The sequence below is a fragment of the Xenopus laevis genome, chromosome 2S (assembly GCF_017654675.1).
Source record: "Xenopus laevis strain J_2021 chromosome 2S, Xenopus_laevis_v10.1, whole genome shotgun sequence".
Taxonomy (NCBI): domain Eukaryota; kingdom Metazoa; phylum Chordata; class Amphibia; order Anura; family Pipidae; genus Xenopus; species Xenopus laevis.
Window position 1 is genome coordinate 106,183,201 of NC_054374.1, and position 19,691 is coordinate 106,202,891.

The 19,691-nt window shown below is 34.7% G+C and overlaps 1 protein-coding gene across 1 annotated transcript in view; it reads left to right on the plus strand.

Annotated features, from left to right (window-relative positions):
- The window catches only part of LOC108709734 (short stature homeobox protein), a 23,737-nt gene extending 7,595 nt beyond the window's left edge, over positions 1 to 16,142 (plus strand). Inside the window, exons 3-5 of the mRNA XM_018249830.2 lie at positions 4,020 to 4,077; positions 5,076 to 5,164; positions 14,689 to 16,142. Coding sequence (XP_018105319.1) covers positions 4,020 to 4,077; positions 5,076 to 5,164; positions 14,689 to 14,934 — 393 coding nt within the window. The 3' untranslated portion in view covers positions 14,935 to 16,142. The remainder of the gene's footprint in view (positions 1 to 4,019; positions 4,078 to 5,075; positions 5,165 to 14,688) is intronic.
- Positions 16,143 to 19,691: the final 3,549 nt, after the last annotated feature.

The following is a 19,691-nucleotide window of genomic DNA, read 5'->3' on the forward strand; positions in this document are numbered from 1 at the left end:
AGTGTATGGAGTTATTTACCTTTCTCTAATCTATTTTGTAAATGATGGATTGGTTGTTGTTAAAGGGATACTGTCATGGGAAAAAAAAATTTTTTCAAAATGAATCAGTTAATAGTGCTGCTCCAGCAGAATTCTGCACTGAAATCCATTTCTCAAAAGAGCAAACAGATTTTTTTATATTCAATTTTGAAATCTGACATGGGGCTAGACATTTTGTCAATTTCCCAGCTGCCCCATGTCATGTGACTTGTGCCTGCACTTCAGGAGAGAAATGCTTTTTGGCAGGCTGCTGTTTTTCCTTCTCAATGTAAATGAATGTGTCTCAGTGGGACATGGGTTTTTACTATTGAGTGTTGTTCTTAGATCTAACAGGCAGCTGTTATCTTGTGTTAGGGAGCTGCTATCTGGTTACCTTCCCATTGTTCTTTTGTTTGGCTGCTGGGGGGGGGAAAGGGAGGGGGGTGATATCACTCCAACTTGCAGTACAGCAGTAAAGAGTGATTGAAGTTTATCAGAGCACAAGTCACATGACTGGGGGCAGCTGGGAAATTGACAAAATGTCTAGCCCCATGTCAGATTTCAAAATTGAATATAAAACAATCTGTTTGCTCTTTTGAGAAATGGATTTCAGTGCAGAATTCTGCTGGAGCAGCACTATTAACTGATTCATTTTGAAAAAAATTTTTTTTCCCATGACAGTATCCCTTTAAGCATGAGATTGACTGATTGTCGCGACAATCATTTTTTAGTATTATTATAAGACCACCTGAAATCATTCAACTTTCTATAAAGGTCATCTGCTATTCATTTTCCAGCTGCCTAAAATTCAGAACCCTGCTGGGTTGCTATGGGTCTGTGATGGTGGCAACTAGATAGCAGTTCAAAATCCAAGACGCTAATTTCGTTAATTTCCATGATAACTGGAATTAAGAATTAAGACCAGTTACATATTGCCTTATAAAAACTCTGTGTACATCTCTATTGTGGTTTCACTTAGTAAAATACATAATTATGATGTGATAATTCCTTAGTGAAATGCCTTCATATTGTGTGTGTAATAGTAGAAAGGATTTCTTGGAAATAATGGCCATTTTCCTTCAGGTACCCTGTCTCTATCAGAACCTTCATGCTCTGTAGCACTGGCACAGTCAAGCACTGAGTCTTTGCCCGTTCTTCAGACACTGATTAAACCAGCAGACCAAAGTTTAAATATGAACTGGTAGAGCGCTAAAGTTAGGCTAGTAACTAGTTCAGTTGCATAGATATCAGTTGCTTGGCCCTACGACAAATAATATATATTGCACTTCCCCTTCCCTTAAACTTTGGCCATGATGATCTGCTTCCCTGCTTTGTATCAAACCTGTGCCCCCCCCACCTAGTCCTCTGTACTCCTGCATAACCACCCATTAATTGCTGGATCTATTGTTTCACCCCCAGGGCTGTTGTCAACAGGGCAACATTTGCAGCCAGATGTGATTCTATTGCAATTATTAAAATCTGGCAAGTGGAGGGCAATCTCAAGTAACCCATAAAATATGATTTTTTGCCATTTTCTTTGTTTACTAAATTCCAAACATTTATTCACATTTAGCAACTTCACATGTATAGCCATTGTCTCCAGACACCAGACTGAGCTGCCCATATCTTTCCTGTGACTCACAGTTGTCTAATATTTCCCTTCTAATATGCCCCGTACCACAGAGGGCAAGTGGCCATGTTCAGGGTGACGTCTATGGAAAAATTGCTTATCTGATATATGGCATAGGGAAGCAATTTCTTGCTTCAAGTGAGATTTGACACTGCCAATTCACACACGGCACTTAAACTTGTGTGGAAACAAATACAGATCCGATAAGTTGTTCCTTATGCTGCAAAGCATCACGCAAAGCTGAAATATTGATTAATGAACTCAGTCTATCAGAACTTGTGCCCAAGAAGGGTTACTGACCTCATGTGTCACCAAGAAGCCAGCTCTGTGTGACTACTTGAGATGACTATAGGGACATAGTCAAGTGCTTCTTATTCAGTTATTTACTTCTCTGGTAAAGGCAAATTAAGCACTTTTTCTTGTCCTTGCTAAGGGTGTTTAATGATTTATTTTGTACAGGTATGGGACCTGTTATCCAGAATGCTTGGGACCTGGGGGTTTCTGGATAGTGGATCTTTCCATAATTTGTATCTTCATACCCTAAGTCTACTAAAAAAATCATGTAAACGTTAAATAAACCCAATAACCTGGTTTTGCTTCCAATTAGGATTAATTACATCTTAGTTTGGATCAAGTACAATGTACTGTTTTACTAAAAGTTTGGATTACTTGATTATAATGTAGTCTATGGGGGACAACCTTTCCGTAATTCAGAGCTTTCTGGATAATGGGGTTTCTGGATAACGGATCCCATACCTGTACAAAGATTTTATGTCGGGATGTTACTCTATACATCTAGCACCCCCCCAGGAGATCTCATACCTGCATCGCTAGACCCCTGCCATTCCTTGTGACTTGTTGGTAGATGATCACTCTTTATACAGTGAAAATTGCAAAGTTGGAACTAGGTCTAGTAACCTATAGCAACCAGTGGTATATTTGCTTTGTAATAGGTTAATAGATAAATGTTACTATGGATTTCTTGACCTGGTGCAAACTTTGCAAATACTTTTTTTTACTCTACTTCCCTTGTGCTGTTTATACTCTGAACATGGAGACTGCAAGCAACTGTAATATGTAACATTTTATTTCCATTCCAATGTTAAAACAAATAAATACAAAAACTACATTTTTATTCCTAACGAGCCTGCTGTATTTAATTATATAGGGCAGGGATGCCCATCATGTATTTCCCAAGCTGTTGTTAAACTAGAATTTCCAATACACTATGCTGACCTTCATCTGTGGGAGTTCAATAGGAGCTGAAGGACTGGACAAGTTGGTCATGAACCAGATAATCTTTGTAGGGCTCTCCCATTCTTTCATCATGGATTCATGAAAATACTGTTTGTTTCTATATCCTTATATTTCTTGCTATTTTCCCCGTGTTTTTTTGGTATTGTTATTTTTGTATGATAATCGTATTCCTATAGGATGGATTGTTGGTATGTGCCAGACACACAGACTAATTTCAGTAGAGGACACATCCAGGACTAAAGGGATATATAATGATAGAGAGGAGGCAGTAAAATACATAAACCCTATTCTTGCTTGCAAGGTTAACATAAAGTTCATACCATAAGTACATAGGTACATTTAAGCAAATTGCATTTGGAGACTACATTGTTTTTAAAGCCTCACACATATCTGTACCATACATTTGCTAGAGATCTGACAAGTGGGAGTGGAATCTGTCCATTTGACTAGTTGGATCATTACATTGCAAAGTGTTGCCGTAGGGGTCCACAATCACCATACAAGCTAAGTCCCTAGAACAGAGTTTATTCAAACATATATATATTATATATTAGTAGAAAGTTTCATAAAAAGCAAACTAAAAAATGTTGTATCTGAAAATGTAATATTAGAAGCTCTTATTTTTTATGATTTTTTTAAATAACATGATGAGAATATCATCTATCTATCTATCTATCTATCTATCTATCTATCTATCTATCTATCTATCTATCTATCTATCTATCTATCTATCTATATCTATCTATCTATCTACAGTATCTATCTATCTATCTATCTATCTATCTATCTATCTATCTATTGATCTATTATCTCTCTCTCTCTCTCTCTCTCTCTCTCTCTCTCTCTCTCTCTCTCTCTCTCTCTCTCTCTCAGACTGAGAAAGCATATGCATCACCTCCACATGAAACTATAAGCATGTAACTAACAAATAGAGAAACTAAGCCACAGACCACACTTACTCTTTTCCAGACAGTTAAGATTGGAACTATATAAACCCTTGAATCAGACATCAGTGAGTAACACAAGCTATTTCCATGTTCAAGCCAAGCAATGCACAGTTCATTTTTTAAAATTTTAATATTTATGTCTCATGCATTCAATTAATTTTTTTCAGGTTTGGTTTCAGAATAGGAGAGCAAAATGCAGAAAACAAGAAAACCAAATGCACAAAGGTGGGTATGGTGAGTATTGCCAAATGTCATCTTTATAACACAGGTACAGTTGTGTTATTATCTTATACATGTAGGATGCATGATACTAATGCGCCTATGGGCCAATCAGTCATTTAAAGGAAAAAGGCATTCATGACAATATTTTTTTTATATTCACAGTTGCAATAAGATCTTAGGTAATACATTAGTAATGTAATTCACCTTGAAATAAAACCACCCTAAACGCTATATCCAATAATAGTCTATCTCATAAAATTTCAAGTATTTTCTATGTTTATAGCCCTGGGGCTATGGTCGGTTTTGTCGGGTGCTCAAGTCATGGGTGAAGTATTTAGAAGATATACTTCTAAGACAAAGTCTTTTCCCAGTGCGACTATGTATATTGTAGGGCATTGAACTGTACTTGGGAAGTAAGTGAAGCCTCACATTACAACTTGCTATCTGCTGCAGAGGGAAACACTTTGGTAGATGCAAGGTACTCATTGTAAGCCCATTAGTGAGATATTTATGAAATGCAACCTAACGCTAATCTTAGCTTTTGCTTCACAATGTGAACTGTGACAATTTCCTTATAAACTAGAAATGTCAGTATCTAGCACAGTGCTATAAATTTGAAGTATATATTCAAAGTGTCCAATGAGTTCTGTTGTGGCATATTTGCACCAGCCTACAAACCCTTTGCTTTTATAAAGGACAACAAAATATACAGTATATTTACATCCTTTATTTTAGGTACTTTATTCCTTATAATATTTGAGTAGTTATGTCAGAACAATGAAATTATAATGTTGAGATGTCATATATAATATTAATTAATCAATTCATGAATTCATTCATTCATTCATTCATTCATTAATAGTTTGCTATTACAAGTCTGCAAATAGTGAAGACAATGAGAAAAAACTGTTCCTTTGTCTCATGACTGCATGTGCAAATATTTAAAACTGCAATATGGCTTCAAAATAAGCTTTTTATAACATGTGTTTGTGCTTTTGCAGGTGTGATTTTAGGAACGGGAGGTCACTTAGAAAGCTGCAGAGTTGCTCCATATGTGAACATGGGAGCCCTGAGGATGCCTTTCCAGCAGGTAATGATTCTCATACAACGTGCTTGGGTTTGATAACCTACTTTTCATTCTTTTTTTGTTTGTAGCCAATCAAATAATGAGAATGTTCAAAATGGTAGAATCATAATAAATGTCGAAATGCCTCTGTCAAATGCAAAAGGGCCAGAAACAAAATATGTGTGAAATTTGGCACTTTATAAAAGAAAGTCCATAGATAGATCCATCTTGTTAAACCATGGCAGTAATTTCCAATGCTAACAAGTGACGTGTACAGTACTCTGTACAGGCTATCTATCTATCTATCTATCTATCTATCTATCTATCTATCTATCTATCTATCTATCTATCTATCTATCTATCTATCTAATCATCAGTTATTATCATCCATCTATATTGCTAAAAGTGAATATAGCCTTGCATTGGTATAAAAGGCTTACGTGCATTTGCCTGTGCTGAAAATGATAGAGGTATTTGAGAGACCAATGGCATGAAATAGATTGAATGCATTTCCTGTGGGTTTTGAGCTTCCCTTTGAAAGTGATTATTTACGTGCTCTGAACAAGTGATTTTTAATGCAGTACAGATGTGTTGGTAATCACTAGCGCACGTCTGTGATAAGCTTCATTAGAATAATTTTCTATATTTTTATTCTTAATATGACAACTGTTCGATTCTTATTAGATTTTGTTACTCTGGCTTCAGTGAAATTGCAGTGCAATCGGAAATCTAGAGAGCTTATGGCTTTATTTTGTAGATGGTCTGATTCAATATGGAAATGATCAAAAATGTATGGGGAGAAAGACCTGTGGGTGAACTGAAATGATGCCATAAATCTCTTGCTTGTTAGTCCCAAACACACTATGCTATGGAGGAAGCAGAGAGCTTTGTGCATGTGGTCTGTGGACACATTTCAGCTGGAATATACAGAGCTAACATCGCTTTGCTTGGTATAAAAAGTCTTTGTTTAAATGTAATATTTAATGAAGTTACTTAAGTAATATGTCCCATATTGTACTTTAGTAGTCTCTTGATAGGGGTAATGATGTAGGTATTTTGAAGTTGTTGTGGAACTACAATTCCCAGAATTCCCTACTATAAAGAAGGTTGCCACTGATTAAGTATTTGAATTATGTGCTCAAGCAGAATATTCCAAGTTTCTTTCTTGTTAGTGGTCCCTTTAGATGTGCCTGACACCACAGACTATTTTACCTATGGGCAGGCAGGGATGTCTAACATGTTTTCTTAAGGTCACAGTAAGAAAACTCTCCCCCCAAATGTTACAGAACACACAATACCCTGTTTATAATTGTTCTGAGAATGTTCGCCCATGATGAGACAAACCCCAATATTCTGGAATTTTGTGTTGCAATTTACATAAAACCCAATGCAGAGTGTATAACATGGAGGACAGTTAACCTACTGTTAATGACGCTTTATACTGTTCAGTAAATAAAACTATTAAAAATATGTTTATTGTAAAACTTGTGATAGTGAGACACTGAATATTACCTCCTGCTGTGTAACTGGCCACATATAAGTGGGATAAATTCACTTTTACAAAAAGCACAGCAGAGAATACTGTAAGGAACATCTACAGTCCATTTAAATAATCATAATGGAAATGTTATTTTGCATAAAATTACACATCTGAATCAATCTAGTGGGAATGTATCACACTATCCTATGGAGTTACCATCAAAGTACTTTTACACGTCTTTGAACTCCAGAAGGGAAAAATTAATTCCTTGTATAATTTTGTATCCTTATATAACATATTATTAATATGAGGAAGCATGCATTTTGTATTAAATATAAATTAAATCAGAGATCAGTTTTCATAGATAAGGAATATCATGCCAGTTTCATTTATTTATATATATTTATATGGGTATATGTGTGAGTTTGTCGGTATAGCTTCATTCCTCCACGAGGGGGCTTCACTGTGAATACTCTCAATACCTGCAGTATTAGCAATTTTATGGCACATGTGTGATTATAATGTTATTAGGCAAGTATTAACACCTATACTTCTACTACTAATCAATTCAAAATATGATGCCAATGATGCCAATGTTATAACCATTATTGGTAAGTCTTTGGACTACAAAATGCTTAAAAAACAATAAATCTTGCAAAATTGCTATGCACGTGTTTTATTAATTTTTACAGACAACCAAACACCTACTAACAAGAAGAATTGTCTCATTAAAGGAAAACTATATCCCCCAAATAATGTAGGTCTCTATTAAAAGATACTGAGTAAAACCGCTCATGTGTAAAACCCTGCTTCATGTAAATGAACCATTATCATAATACTATACTTTTCTAGTAGTATGTGCCATTGGTTAATCATAAATAGAAAATTGCCATTTTAAAAAATAAGGGCCGCCCCCTGAGATCGTAAGATTCACTGTGCACACATACAAACCACATGTTAGGTCACATGAGCCAATTAACAGACAGAGTTCTGCCTTTTGCTTCGTCACTTCTTCCTGTTACAGTTAGGGGCCGATTCATCAAGAGTCGAATATCGAGGGTTAATTAACCCTCGATATTCGACTGGGAACTAAAATCGTTCGACTTCGAATATCGAAGTCGAACGATTTTGCGCAAATCCTGCGATCGATCGATCGAAGGATTTTTCGTTCGATCGAACGATTAAATCCTTCGAATCGAACGATTCGAAGGATTTTAATCCAACGATCGAAGGAAAATCCTTCGATCAAAAAATCACAGGCAAGCCTATGGGGACCTTCCCCATAGGCTAACATTGACTTCGGTAGGTTTTATCTACCGAAGTAGGTGGTCGAAGTATTTTTTAAAGAGACAGTACTTCGATTATCGAATGGTCGAATAGTCGAACGATTTTTACTTCGAATCGTTCGAATCGTTCGAATTCGATCGAATTCGATCGAATTTAACCAATTCGATGGTCGAAGTACCCAAAAAATACTTTGAAATTCGAAGTTTTTTTAATTCGAATCCTTCACTCGAGCTTCATGAATCGGCCCCTTAGTGTTGCAGTATTTCTGGTCAGGTGATCTCTGAGGCAGCACAGATAGAGTCACGAAATGGTGGTTCAAGGCAAGAGATGTAAAAGGGCAATATTTATGTAAATATATATTCCAGTTTGGTAAGATTCTTTAATATGTCATTCAATTTGATATAAACTATCTGTTGCTTAAGTATTCATTTTGGGGGTATAGTTTTCCTTTAAGTGTACAATTCTTAAAAATTATATTTATGAGATAAAAGAGTACAAAATAATATTGCTAAAAAAAGGAAATAATTGTATTTCTTCAATGGGAAGTATTGCTAAAGTTTTCTTGCTGGGAAGTGGTCACCCCTTTCGAAAGGAGAGCAGTAATTTGTTGTCTATTTCATCGACGGTGCAGATTTTATATTAAACAGCAGCAGTACAATAAAGTACAGTAGGGTAGACACAATATATTTCCATCTAAAATTCATACCCTGTAACACAAGGTGAGATTTTTTTCAAACAAGTTTAAAATTTGACAAATACCAGTTTTTTTAATATTCAAAAACCCTGATAAAAATGTAATACATTTGAGCTACACCGTGGTTATTTCCGGTACTGTGTATAGCGGCTACAGTATAACGTTTTAAGGGGTAGGACAGTAGTGCTATACCTTGCAGTTCCAAACGTTGCTTTTCAGTAAGTATGTTTTTGGGAAACAGTAAAGATTTTCTAAACTCAGACCACCCACACTGTTATACGTGCTCAGACAAGGTTAACTGCCTTTCTCTAGTCAGTTTTAGACTTGGAAAATTTAATTTTCACATTTTATTTCTAGGGAAAATTTCTCAACATCTTAACCCTATGCTACATTGTGTTTTCTGTGTGGAATATATTATTAAATCATTTTAGCTGTACAGCAGCAAGGATTGAGACAGTTAAATGTAGGGGTGTTAGTTTACTTTTCTGCATGATGTAGTTTTCTTTGGCATTGACTATTGGAAATGAACTGCTGTGAACAACTGGCAATTTTGTGACTTGTTTTTACCTATACATTTTATCGAGAGCGTTTAAGGAACCTGGAAAAAGTCAAAGAGAAACAGCATAGTGCATTATTATATTATTATCAGCTGCATGTTTCACAATACAGAATTATTCTATTTTATACTATTTAGTAAGCAATCATCTTAGATAGTAGTCTTAGTTTATTCCTAAAGTAATGATGAGCAATTCCTTCAAGTAAATCCTTTTTCCAACATAATCTAGCCCATTTGCAGGAGATGGTTATATGAACAAGAGTGGATATGTATTCAGCTGGATGTCTTTAATTTATGCTGATTGATACATCATTTGTAGTGATGGGCGAATTTGTTTCGCCACAATGAAAAATTAGCAAAATTCACGAAACCGCATCGAAACACATTGAAGTCAATGGGCATCAAAATTATTTTGACACTCATCGACACGACAATTTTTATACCCGCTCCTATTTTGTCCAAATGCATTAAAGTCAATAGACGTCTGAATCATTTTGATAATTTTTATGCGTGCTTTAGGATAGTTTTAAGTAAAAAACAGAAATTAGCAGTGAATTTGCGCCTGATGAATTTATTCGCCCATCACTAATCATTTGCCATTTTCTTTTGGTGATGAGTTAAGAATTTTTTTTAATATAAATACAGATGCTTCTAAAAACTTTTCTGACCCATTACCTGGCCTATTATAAATGGCAGCCTCTCAAATGTTAATGTTTTTTCCTAGTTAAATTAGAGCTATAGCTGTTTGTAGTGTGCTTTAGCTAGAGATTTCAACAATACATTTTGACGAGTATAGGGATATATCAGTGTAGCAGAGATATTAAATCAGTACATCAGATGGAAATTATTTTACACATGCTCATTTAATGTCACAGCTAACTGACTTAATTTACAATGCTAATGTTAATTCAAAGGCCTATGTTAATGATGAACCCCAATGCAAAATAACACAATAGAGTTATAATAACAATAATTATAATAACAATACTACAATAATAATATTACCCAACTATAAAATGTTAAAACATACAGCATCATCACAGATTTTTAAAATGATTGGAGAAACATTATTTCCATTTTAAATCATGTTATGTATCGTCAAAAATCAGACACAAATATGAAAAGACATCCCCATCAATAAACTGATTTCTGATTTGTTTTTATTTTTGTTTGTATTTTTTTAATTATATTCCCAACAATTAACAATTTAACAAATAAAAACCTCTAGCAAACATTGAAACAGCAATAATAAAACAAAAATTAAGGGTGGTATTTACTAAAACTCAATGTAATAAAAAATTTGATGAAACTCCAAAGCCCCTTCATTTACCAATAAATGTTGAAAAAGTTGGAAAAAGTCAAGACAACATCATGCATCAATTCAAATTGTGTGATTTTTTTGAATTGACACTTGAATCGTGTTATTGTCTGACAATCTCAACTTTTTCTGATTAACGAACGAAAACCAGCCCAAAGCCCTCGAAGATCATGAAGGCATGAAACAGCTTCCAATTGTTAAAGGGACATCTGCCCTTGACTTTTTACATGAGTATTTTCAGATTTTTAGAGAATAATAAATCTCAAAAAATAATTGTTTTTTTTTCTTAAAATTCAAGTTTATCCCCTTTAAAAACTCAACCAGAAAAATTCAAGGTTTAAAATATAGGCCCCTAAATATAACTATTTATATGTGGATAATGTACAGTTGAGATGTCTGTATGTATTGAAACATATAGCTTTAGCTTCACTCCAAAGCAAATATAAAATATAAAATAAGAAACAATATAATATAAGATATAAGAAACATTTTGCACTGCATTATAAGAAAATCAAGACAGTATAGTACGTTTATTGGCCACAGGCATGATTCCAAGGGGCAGATTCACTAAGATCCGAAGTTGCGCCGGCAACAGCTTCGCCGCACTTCGCCAGGCGTATTTTCGCCTGCGCTACGCAAATTCACTAAAATGCGAATTTGCGCTCAGGGAGGCGAATGGTAGCGAAGTTGCGCTAGCGTTAATTTGCCAAGCAAACTGAACTTACGCTAGCGATGCCTAATTAGCATACGGCGCCAAGTTAAAGTACAATGGACGTATATGTAGCACCAAATACATTACACTACACAAGCTGGGAAAGCTTCATAAAATTAAATAGAGGTGTTATTTTGCCCTATACATGTGCCCACTGTATAGTTTAGGTGCCATATGTTAGGAAATGTAGGGGGGAAGGAGGGTACCTCCAAAAAAATTAACAATCTTTTTCAGCCTATCACCCTTAAAAAAGGAAAAGACGCCAGTGTTTTTTGGGACTTAGAAAAAATTTCAGCTTTTTTTGAAGCAAGCCCTATCTACTCTATTGCACTTCGCCTGGTTTGAGGTGACGAAGGCAAGTCTGGCGCAAGAGGTAACGTTCAGTAAAATGCACAAGTTAGTGAATTATCGTAGTTACGTCCCATTCGCCATAGCGCAACTTCGCCTGGCGTAAGGGTGTGAAGTTGGTCCACTTCGCTAGTGAATTTACGCCAGCGCCCGTTAGTGAATTGGCGAAGTTACGAAATGACGTCACGCTGGTGAATTTGCGCCAGCGTTAGTCACTTCGCCCTTTAGTGAATCTGCCCCCAACTCTTTAAAGAAATACACACATTCTTGTGGTACTATTTGTACAGTATAACTTATAACTTTTTTTTATATAAAAAAATCTTTTTATTCATAGACATAGAGGTGGTAGTTCACAGGCATTGCATTTTCAGAGGTTGGCACTATTACAGCAATACAGTCTCATAGGTCTCCTACCAGATTAGGAATTATCCTAACTCATTAGGTGCAAATCCTGTACAGGCAGTATAGTTTCATTGTATGATAGTTTCTCAACAACACATACTAATACTGGTTATATTTCTATTGGCAAATCCTGATTGATCATTCTTTTTTTTGTTCTCGGGAGGCACTGCTCCACTATTTGTATAATCTCTTAGTATGGCTTCCTTTCCCACTGAGATATTATTGGACTTTAAAGTTAGAGTGATGGACTGTGTAGAGACTTGTTGCAGATGCCCATTAAATTGTTTATTTAGGAAAATACACTTACCACCTATTAATATACACAAGTAACTACAACTACTACTGCAATGAAAGCTACAAGATGCATTCGGAAGACAAGGCTACGAAAATATTTACACCACCAAACATTAGGCTTTTTCTCTCATTGTTGGTAAGTTGTTTTTTGTATATATATATATTTATATAGTGCTTATGTGTACAAAGCTTTGTGCATTTGTATAAGAGAGTAACATTACAAACTAGGGGACAGACGTTGTAATAAATAGAAATAAATATCAGCAGTAAGGAATACTGGAGGCGGGCACCATAGACAATGTATGGGAACTAAATGCATGTTCCTCATTTTCTGTATATTTTATTTAATTGTATTCCAGCCTACATCCTCACCATTTCTAATAAATGCCTGAAAGCAGAGAATCATGGAGACCAATTTATTAAAATCCGAATTTGTCAAATTTAAGGTTTTTTTTTCAATCGGAATAAACTCAAAAGCTTAAACTCAAATCTGTTCTTTATTAAAAAGATTGCATTCAAAAAACTTGATTACATAAATCCGTGGAAAAAAAAATCAAATGCAGCAAATATGCATTCTACGCATCATTTTCAATGGGTCTTTAGACGTTCCCAAAAAATCTGAAAATCTCAAAAAACAAATTGAAAAAATCTCAAAAATGTTGCTACCTCTACATGATGACATGCAACTTTTACACAAATTTTTCAGGTTTTTAGTACATAATATACAAACATTTAGGGGGTATTTAGTAAAAATATATTTTTTAAAATTCTTATTAAAAAAACAACAAACAAACTCCCAACCATGAATGCCCTTAATTTACTAAAATAACTGAACAAAAAAGCTTATGTGGTAAAAGTCTTGACAAAATCTTACGATAATTCGAAAATTTTCAAATTTGTCTTTTGAAAACCACAACTTTCAAAAACAAAACACAGCATCAAAATGCCTTAAACCCCTGAAGATCATGAAGGCAAGCAACATCGTGCAATTGTAAAAGAGACATCTGCCTTTGACTTCAACATAACTTCAACAGGTTTTAGCGGGAGTATTTTTGGATTTGTTGCATTATAAATAACAAAACGTTGCACTTTTTTCCCACAACTTTTTCAGGTTTTTTGCTACAAAAAGCCCAACCAGTAAAATTTGACATGTAACAAATGTGCCCCTTAATTTTTAAAATACTCTTATTTTAATGTTAATAAATCAGCCCAATAGAGATTAACTAGAGAGCTAACAAATAAAAGAAGGGGTTATACATTTTGTTTAAGAGTGGTATTAGGCAATGCTATATGTGTGCTGGTATAGACAAGATTTTAAAATTAGATTTGAATATATTTCAGAAAATGACCAAAATCATATTTATAATTTGATATTTTCATTCTCCTAACCCTTCTCATTTCCCATCATGTTGGTACAGAAAAACTTTGGTGACAAGAAAGTAGATCAAATACTTCTGGCAACATAACAAATAGCTATAACTTAGGGGCTGATTTATTAACATTATTATTTTTATTTTACAATTTGAACTAAAAAACGTGAAACACAAAAGTCTGTAGTTGCATTCCTTTTTTAATTTTTGTGAAATTGAATATAGTCATATAAAGTTCGGAATCATATCTGTTTATTTAACTGTATAATATTAAAATCCACCAGGTACAAGTAAGCATTATTTGTTCTACATATGGGCTGATTTTAACCTGAAATTTTCAAGCCTTGCATCTTAGACACTGGAGTTAGATGTTCCTTTTTAGGCTACTTTACTAACTTCTGAATTCTGCTCAGTATTACTCATAGATATTTTAGTCTGACCAAAAATTTTATAGACAAATAGAAAAGTATTGATAAAGGACATAACAGTCTAACTGTATTTTAAAAAAGTTTCATGTAGTAACATAGTACAAGTTTGCCCTACTCCAAGGACCCGCAGCAGCCAATTATATTTTGTTCAAAACTGTAGCTACTCTAAATCAATAAAAAGCAATATCATTAGGTTAATACAGGGTTTTGTAATTAAAAATGTAACCCATAGCATCCAGTCATCTGGTAATACTTAATGGCTAGCTGTTTCAAACCGTATGCCTGATTGGCTGCTGTGGGTTATTAGATGAGGGCAAACTCTAGGCCTATTATTACTATCTTAGAACACCCACACATTTTTACCAGTGTACATGACCACACAAATAACAAGTCACTATGGACAGCAATCTGTGACAAACAATGAATGAAAGAATGAAAGAATGAATGAATACAATCCTTGGTTACTTGGTAAGTGTCAGAAAACTTATTGGCATAGGAGTGGCCTTTCCCTTAACACTTGCATCTGTGCCTGTCACCTTTTGTATTCTATGTTTGGTTTTCCTTAAAATAAACATATAGTCTGCATAGCAAGTTGCAGCTGATAAAAAATGAGAGATAATTAATAATAAATAAATGTAACACTTTTTTTGTGATTTTAGGTACAAGCCCAGTTACAGTTGGAAGGAGTAGCCCATGCACATCCTCACCTCCACCCACATCTGGCTGCTCACGCTCCCTACCTGATGTTCCCTCCTCCACCCTTTGGACTTCCAATTGCATCTTTGGCAGACACAGCATCTGCTGCAGCTGTAGTAGCAGCAGCTGCCAAAAGCAACAGCAAAAACTCCAGTATTGCTGACTTACGACTCAAAGCCAGAAAACATGCTGAGGCTTTGGGTCTTTGACACTTATAGCCATTGAAAAATCAATGTACTGAATCCCCTTTTAGACCTCTGAGAGACTCTCCAAGCACCAACTATTTTGGTAAAATGCTTTGCAAATGTATACAAATGATACACAGACATTAATATGGCTATACCTGTTTATTTAGAAGATCAAAGAAAATCATGGAGGATTCACTATGCAGGGCATCATTTGGGCTGGCTCAGAGAGGCTGAAAAGCTTGAAGTTAAACCTATCAAGAATTATTTTTGTTGCAAGTTTTCGGCCATGATATTTCTGAATTGGAATTGCAGCTGAAAGTGATTCAGATACTTTACCCCAGCTGTGGACAGACATGGGGACATTAATCAAGACTTAAGACTGAAATATAGAAATTTTTTATTCCCTGAAAAGGTTTTTCTAACTTCACCAAGGCTGCTTTCAGTTTTAAAATCCTGTGCATGTGTCTAAGCAAACAAATTTGGAAAATCATATAAATATATATGCGTATATGGTAAATAATAGATTTCTGGGGCTGGTTCCCCTCTGGCATTACTTTGTTACCAATGGTATTATTTCACTACCATGAGAATCTCCAACCCAAGAACAAGAGTGGTCTCCCATTAAAAGTGGAGTTGCAGACACATCCTGTGCTTTATGTAAAAACCTTTTTGCAAAAGCAGACAGCAATAATTTTATTTCTTCAGTTGTTCTTTAGAAGAAGAATTATGCTACAACACGTTTTGTGGTGGTTTGGAAACAGAACATATCCATAGTTATCCATTGAAAAGTAAACTTTTTGTATCACAAAACACCACGTTCTGTAAAATTACCTGTATGTGTTACCACCCCCAGATCATATATGCTATATTGGCCCCAATTCTGCAACATACTGAGATGAAGATGTCCCTCTGGTGTTTGGAAATAATATTGATATAGAATCATTGTTTACTAAATGCAATGAAGCGCAGTTAAGTGCAATACTGTAAATATTATAGATTTAAAAAGATGAAAATGGAAAGTTACGATATTGATAATTACATTTGCATTCACCAAGATTTAGCACTTTGTGCTTCATTTGTGTGTTGCAGCACATTGCCAAATGAGTGTATTGCTAAGGAATGGACAAAATAGTCCAATGTCTTTTTTAATGTATGAAAAAAAATGATGCCATGATTTTAGTGCAGTAAATATGTGCCATAAAATTCAGAATTAAGCTAAAGTATCCGGCATGAAAACCTTTTCAATTGGACCGGACAAAACAATACACAAACTGAAATATAACTTTAAGATGAGCCCCTTTTATTTGATTAATGCTATAAGACTGCAGTGCAGAGCAGAACTGTACATTTAAGGGAAAAACAAGAAACTGTTAAAACAGATACCAAAGTGTGTTTTTTTCTTAAATTTTTATTTTTTTTGTCCCATTATTCACTTTCTTATTGGTAAAACCAAACATTGGTCCTGTGTACCACTAAAGACACAAATACGGTATTTCATCATCATCTTGAGTTTGGCATTTGCATTTAGTACATCCAAGACAGGCAAACCTTTCTGTTCCTCTGTAAAGCTGTATGTGGAAATGTTATTTATTATTTTGTTTGAAATTTTATAAATGTGTAATATTTTAATTAATGTCGAGTGTAAATTTTATGATGCTTTGCATTTATTTTTATATTTTGGAAGCCAATTGCTTTTGCAAAAAAAATAACAAAAGAAGGAAAGTTATAGGCTCAGCCTTGTTTGCAAAATTCCTTTTTTTTTTTTGGTTTTACACAAATGCAGATATAGTCCAATGGAATAAAATGATGCATTAAGAATTTCCATTTTCATGTGGTACATAACCTATGCTACATCTGTTTGCATAGCCTTTATGAATAAACAGGCATTTCAGGGATTAAGGATATGAACAGCCTGTCAAAATCTAAATGGTCTTAACATTTCTACCCAACTGTCATATTACATATATCTTTTTAATTTCCATGCCATATTGCCATGCCAGCATGCTTTTACACAGGTTCACAGAACATTACATTCAGTCTGAGAGTGTATTTTGTTAAATCACATTGTATGAATGTACATCTCGTACAGCAAGTGGAATATGAATAAACCAATAAATATTTGCAAAGATGACTTACCTAATATTTTAGTGGTCCAAATCCATTATGTAATTAAAGTAAGTAATTTCATGATTCTGTAGGGAGATACTAGAAATAAAAATGAAATATGTCAATGCCAGGTGTCAGCTATATGTGGCAGCATTTTAACGTGGCATTGATTCAGTATCTGTATATTGTAATTGGAGACTGCTTTTATACATGTATGGTGCAGGTATGGGATCCCTTATATGGAAACCTCTGATCCAGAAATCTATGAATTATGTGAAGGCCATCTCCTATAAAGTGCACTTTAAGCAAATAATTAAAAATTTTGATAACAATATTGTTTTTTTCTGTTATAATAAAATAGTAGCTTGTACTTGATGGTAACTAAGCTGCAGCCATGTTGCTGGTAAAACATTCCTATTGACTTTATTTAGTCTGATTTTTAGCAGACTTAAGTTAGAGATCCAAATGATGGAAAGATCCCTTATCCAGAAAATCTGTACCCAAGCCCATAAAATATTGGAACTATGAATCTATGAACTATGTTGCTATGTAAACCTGGCCTAAAATGCATATGCAAAATCCATATTTCAGTATAGTTTATATCATTTATTTAATCTTAATATCTTTTTTTGCAGATAAGTAGCATGAGAAAGCAATGAGGGTACAGCATTTTGTTTTCTCATTTAACAATAAAATACACCCTTTTTTTCTTCACAGTGACCATCCATCTATGAAACAAAGTTTACAATGTAATATTTGGTGTCAGGTGCTCTGGGCTATAAAAGTAATGATCAGTTAACAAAGGAACATAGCTGGATTTACTTGTTTAAGGGTCAGCTAATATGCTTTTCCCTGGTCATATAAAACATTAAGATTTAATTTGCAAACTTACCTTTTACCATAAGGAGCTAAAAAAGGCAATCATGATGACACAAAGTTACAGCTATCATAAATATAGCAAGAGAGTAAAACAACAAGAAATCCCCTGCCACATTTAAAACATCTGTGTCACATTTAGCCTCTCCAGTCCTGAGAAGCAGAATTCTAGGCCATTCATTAACCTATCAATCCCCTAAGGTGCTGCTCTTGGGGCAGGCAAATACATTATTTTATATCCTGAATTCAGCAAGTGTTAGTGTAGGCAATAAGCTGACTAATAGACTTGAGCTGTCATTGTTAGGATGCGGTCACATTTATATAAATGTGCTACTACTACACACCAGTTTGTTAGAGATTACAATCATATAATGCTAATTCACATTTTTTACAAGAACATAAAAACACAAAGGGTGTGGGGGTGGTGACTTATTATTTACTAGCGATTAGAGATATAAGTGAGCTTCAAACAGTGGAAAATTGTTACTTGAAATGGGAAATTGAAATATCCAAAATAATTCTAGGCATTTATTTATGAGAACTGATCTATAGGGGTTAACTAGCAGGGAACTCAACAGAGTGGTCCACAAAAGTGACTGAGAAAGAATATTATATGTCAAAAGATTTTATAAAAAAGAAAAACATGTTACTATATCCCCAAGTCCACCATAGTCTCACATGTTCCAGCTTGCTTTATTGGTACCAGCAAGGTCAAATGACCTGTGGGGATTAGAGGATATGTACTGTATGTTTCTATGACTTTTATTAGTTAGTGAAGGTCCTTGTTTTCATCCTTAATATACTGTATCTGCAAAAATGAGATCAAAATATGTGTAATATATTATATATCTATTTACTACATAATTTTAGTAATGTAATAAAATTCTGCAGGGGATAAGGTAATTAACAGTTCTTCACAAAAATACAAGCTGAAAAAACTACAAGATACTATATACCAGCCAACATATATCAAGGCAATCAGGAAGTATGGGTTTGTTATGTTACTGCATGGAAAACAACATGACATGGGGACTACTCAAATTACCTTTCACTTTGAGCCCTCCCATTGAACCCCATTGTTACATAACTTAATGAAATACCAGGTGACAGGAATGGGGTAAAATGGACTCATCATTTATTCACATTTTTTAAAATAAATAGGACCATGCCAGCCTCACCCCAAGGCAATATTCTACAGACAGAATTCCATAAGAGATCGCTACTATGCTCTGCCGTTCCTCACTGAAGACTTGAGTTTCACTTCCATAGTTGCCATTTGAGACCAGCACTATGTCATTATATCCACCACTGAGTATTAGGCTGCCTCTCCCTACAGAGAGGATGGCCCCAAACTCTGCTACCAGCAGGAGCTGCATCTCCCACCATGAGAGAAGTTCAGCAGTGCTGCTGCCGGTCCTGAATCTGCAGTGAGTCGATGATAGGAAATCCAAGCAGATGATGGTTAAAAAGGATTTAGTAAAAAATGGCCAGAAGAAAAGGTTTTTTATAGATGGGTTAAAAAATTATTCGGTCATATTCCAAGAATAAGGTTAAGAGAAATTTGAAAAATATAGAGGGTGGAGTTGTCCAAAAACTAACTGCCTATTTCGTTTCTAAGGCCTGGGACACCACAAAGTCAAGGCAGGACAGGGTAACCGGAGCAGCTCATATATAAACCCATATATAAAAAACCTTTTCTTCTGGACATTTTTTACTAAATCCTTTTTAACCATTTAATCAATTACCAAGCCTCATTTTTTAGCCTATTTATTGCACTGCACTTTATTGGTGTAATT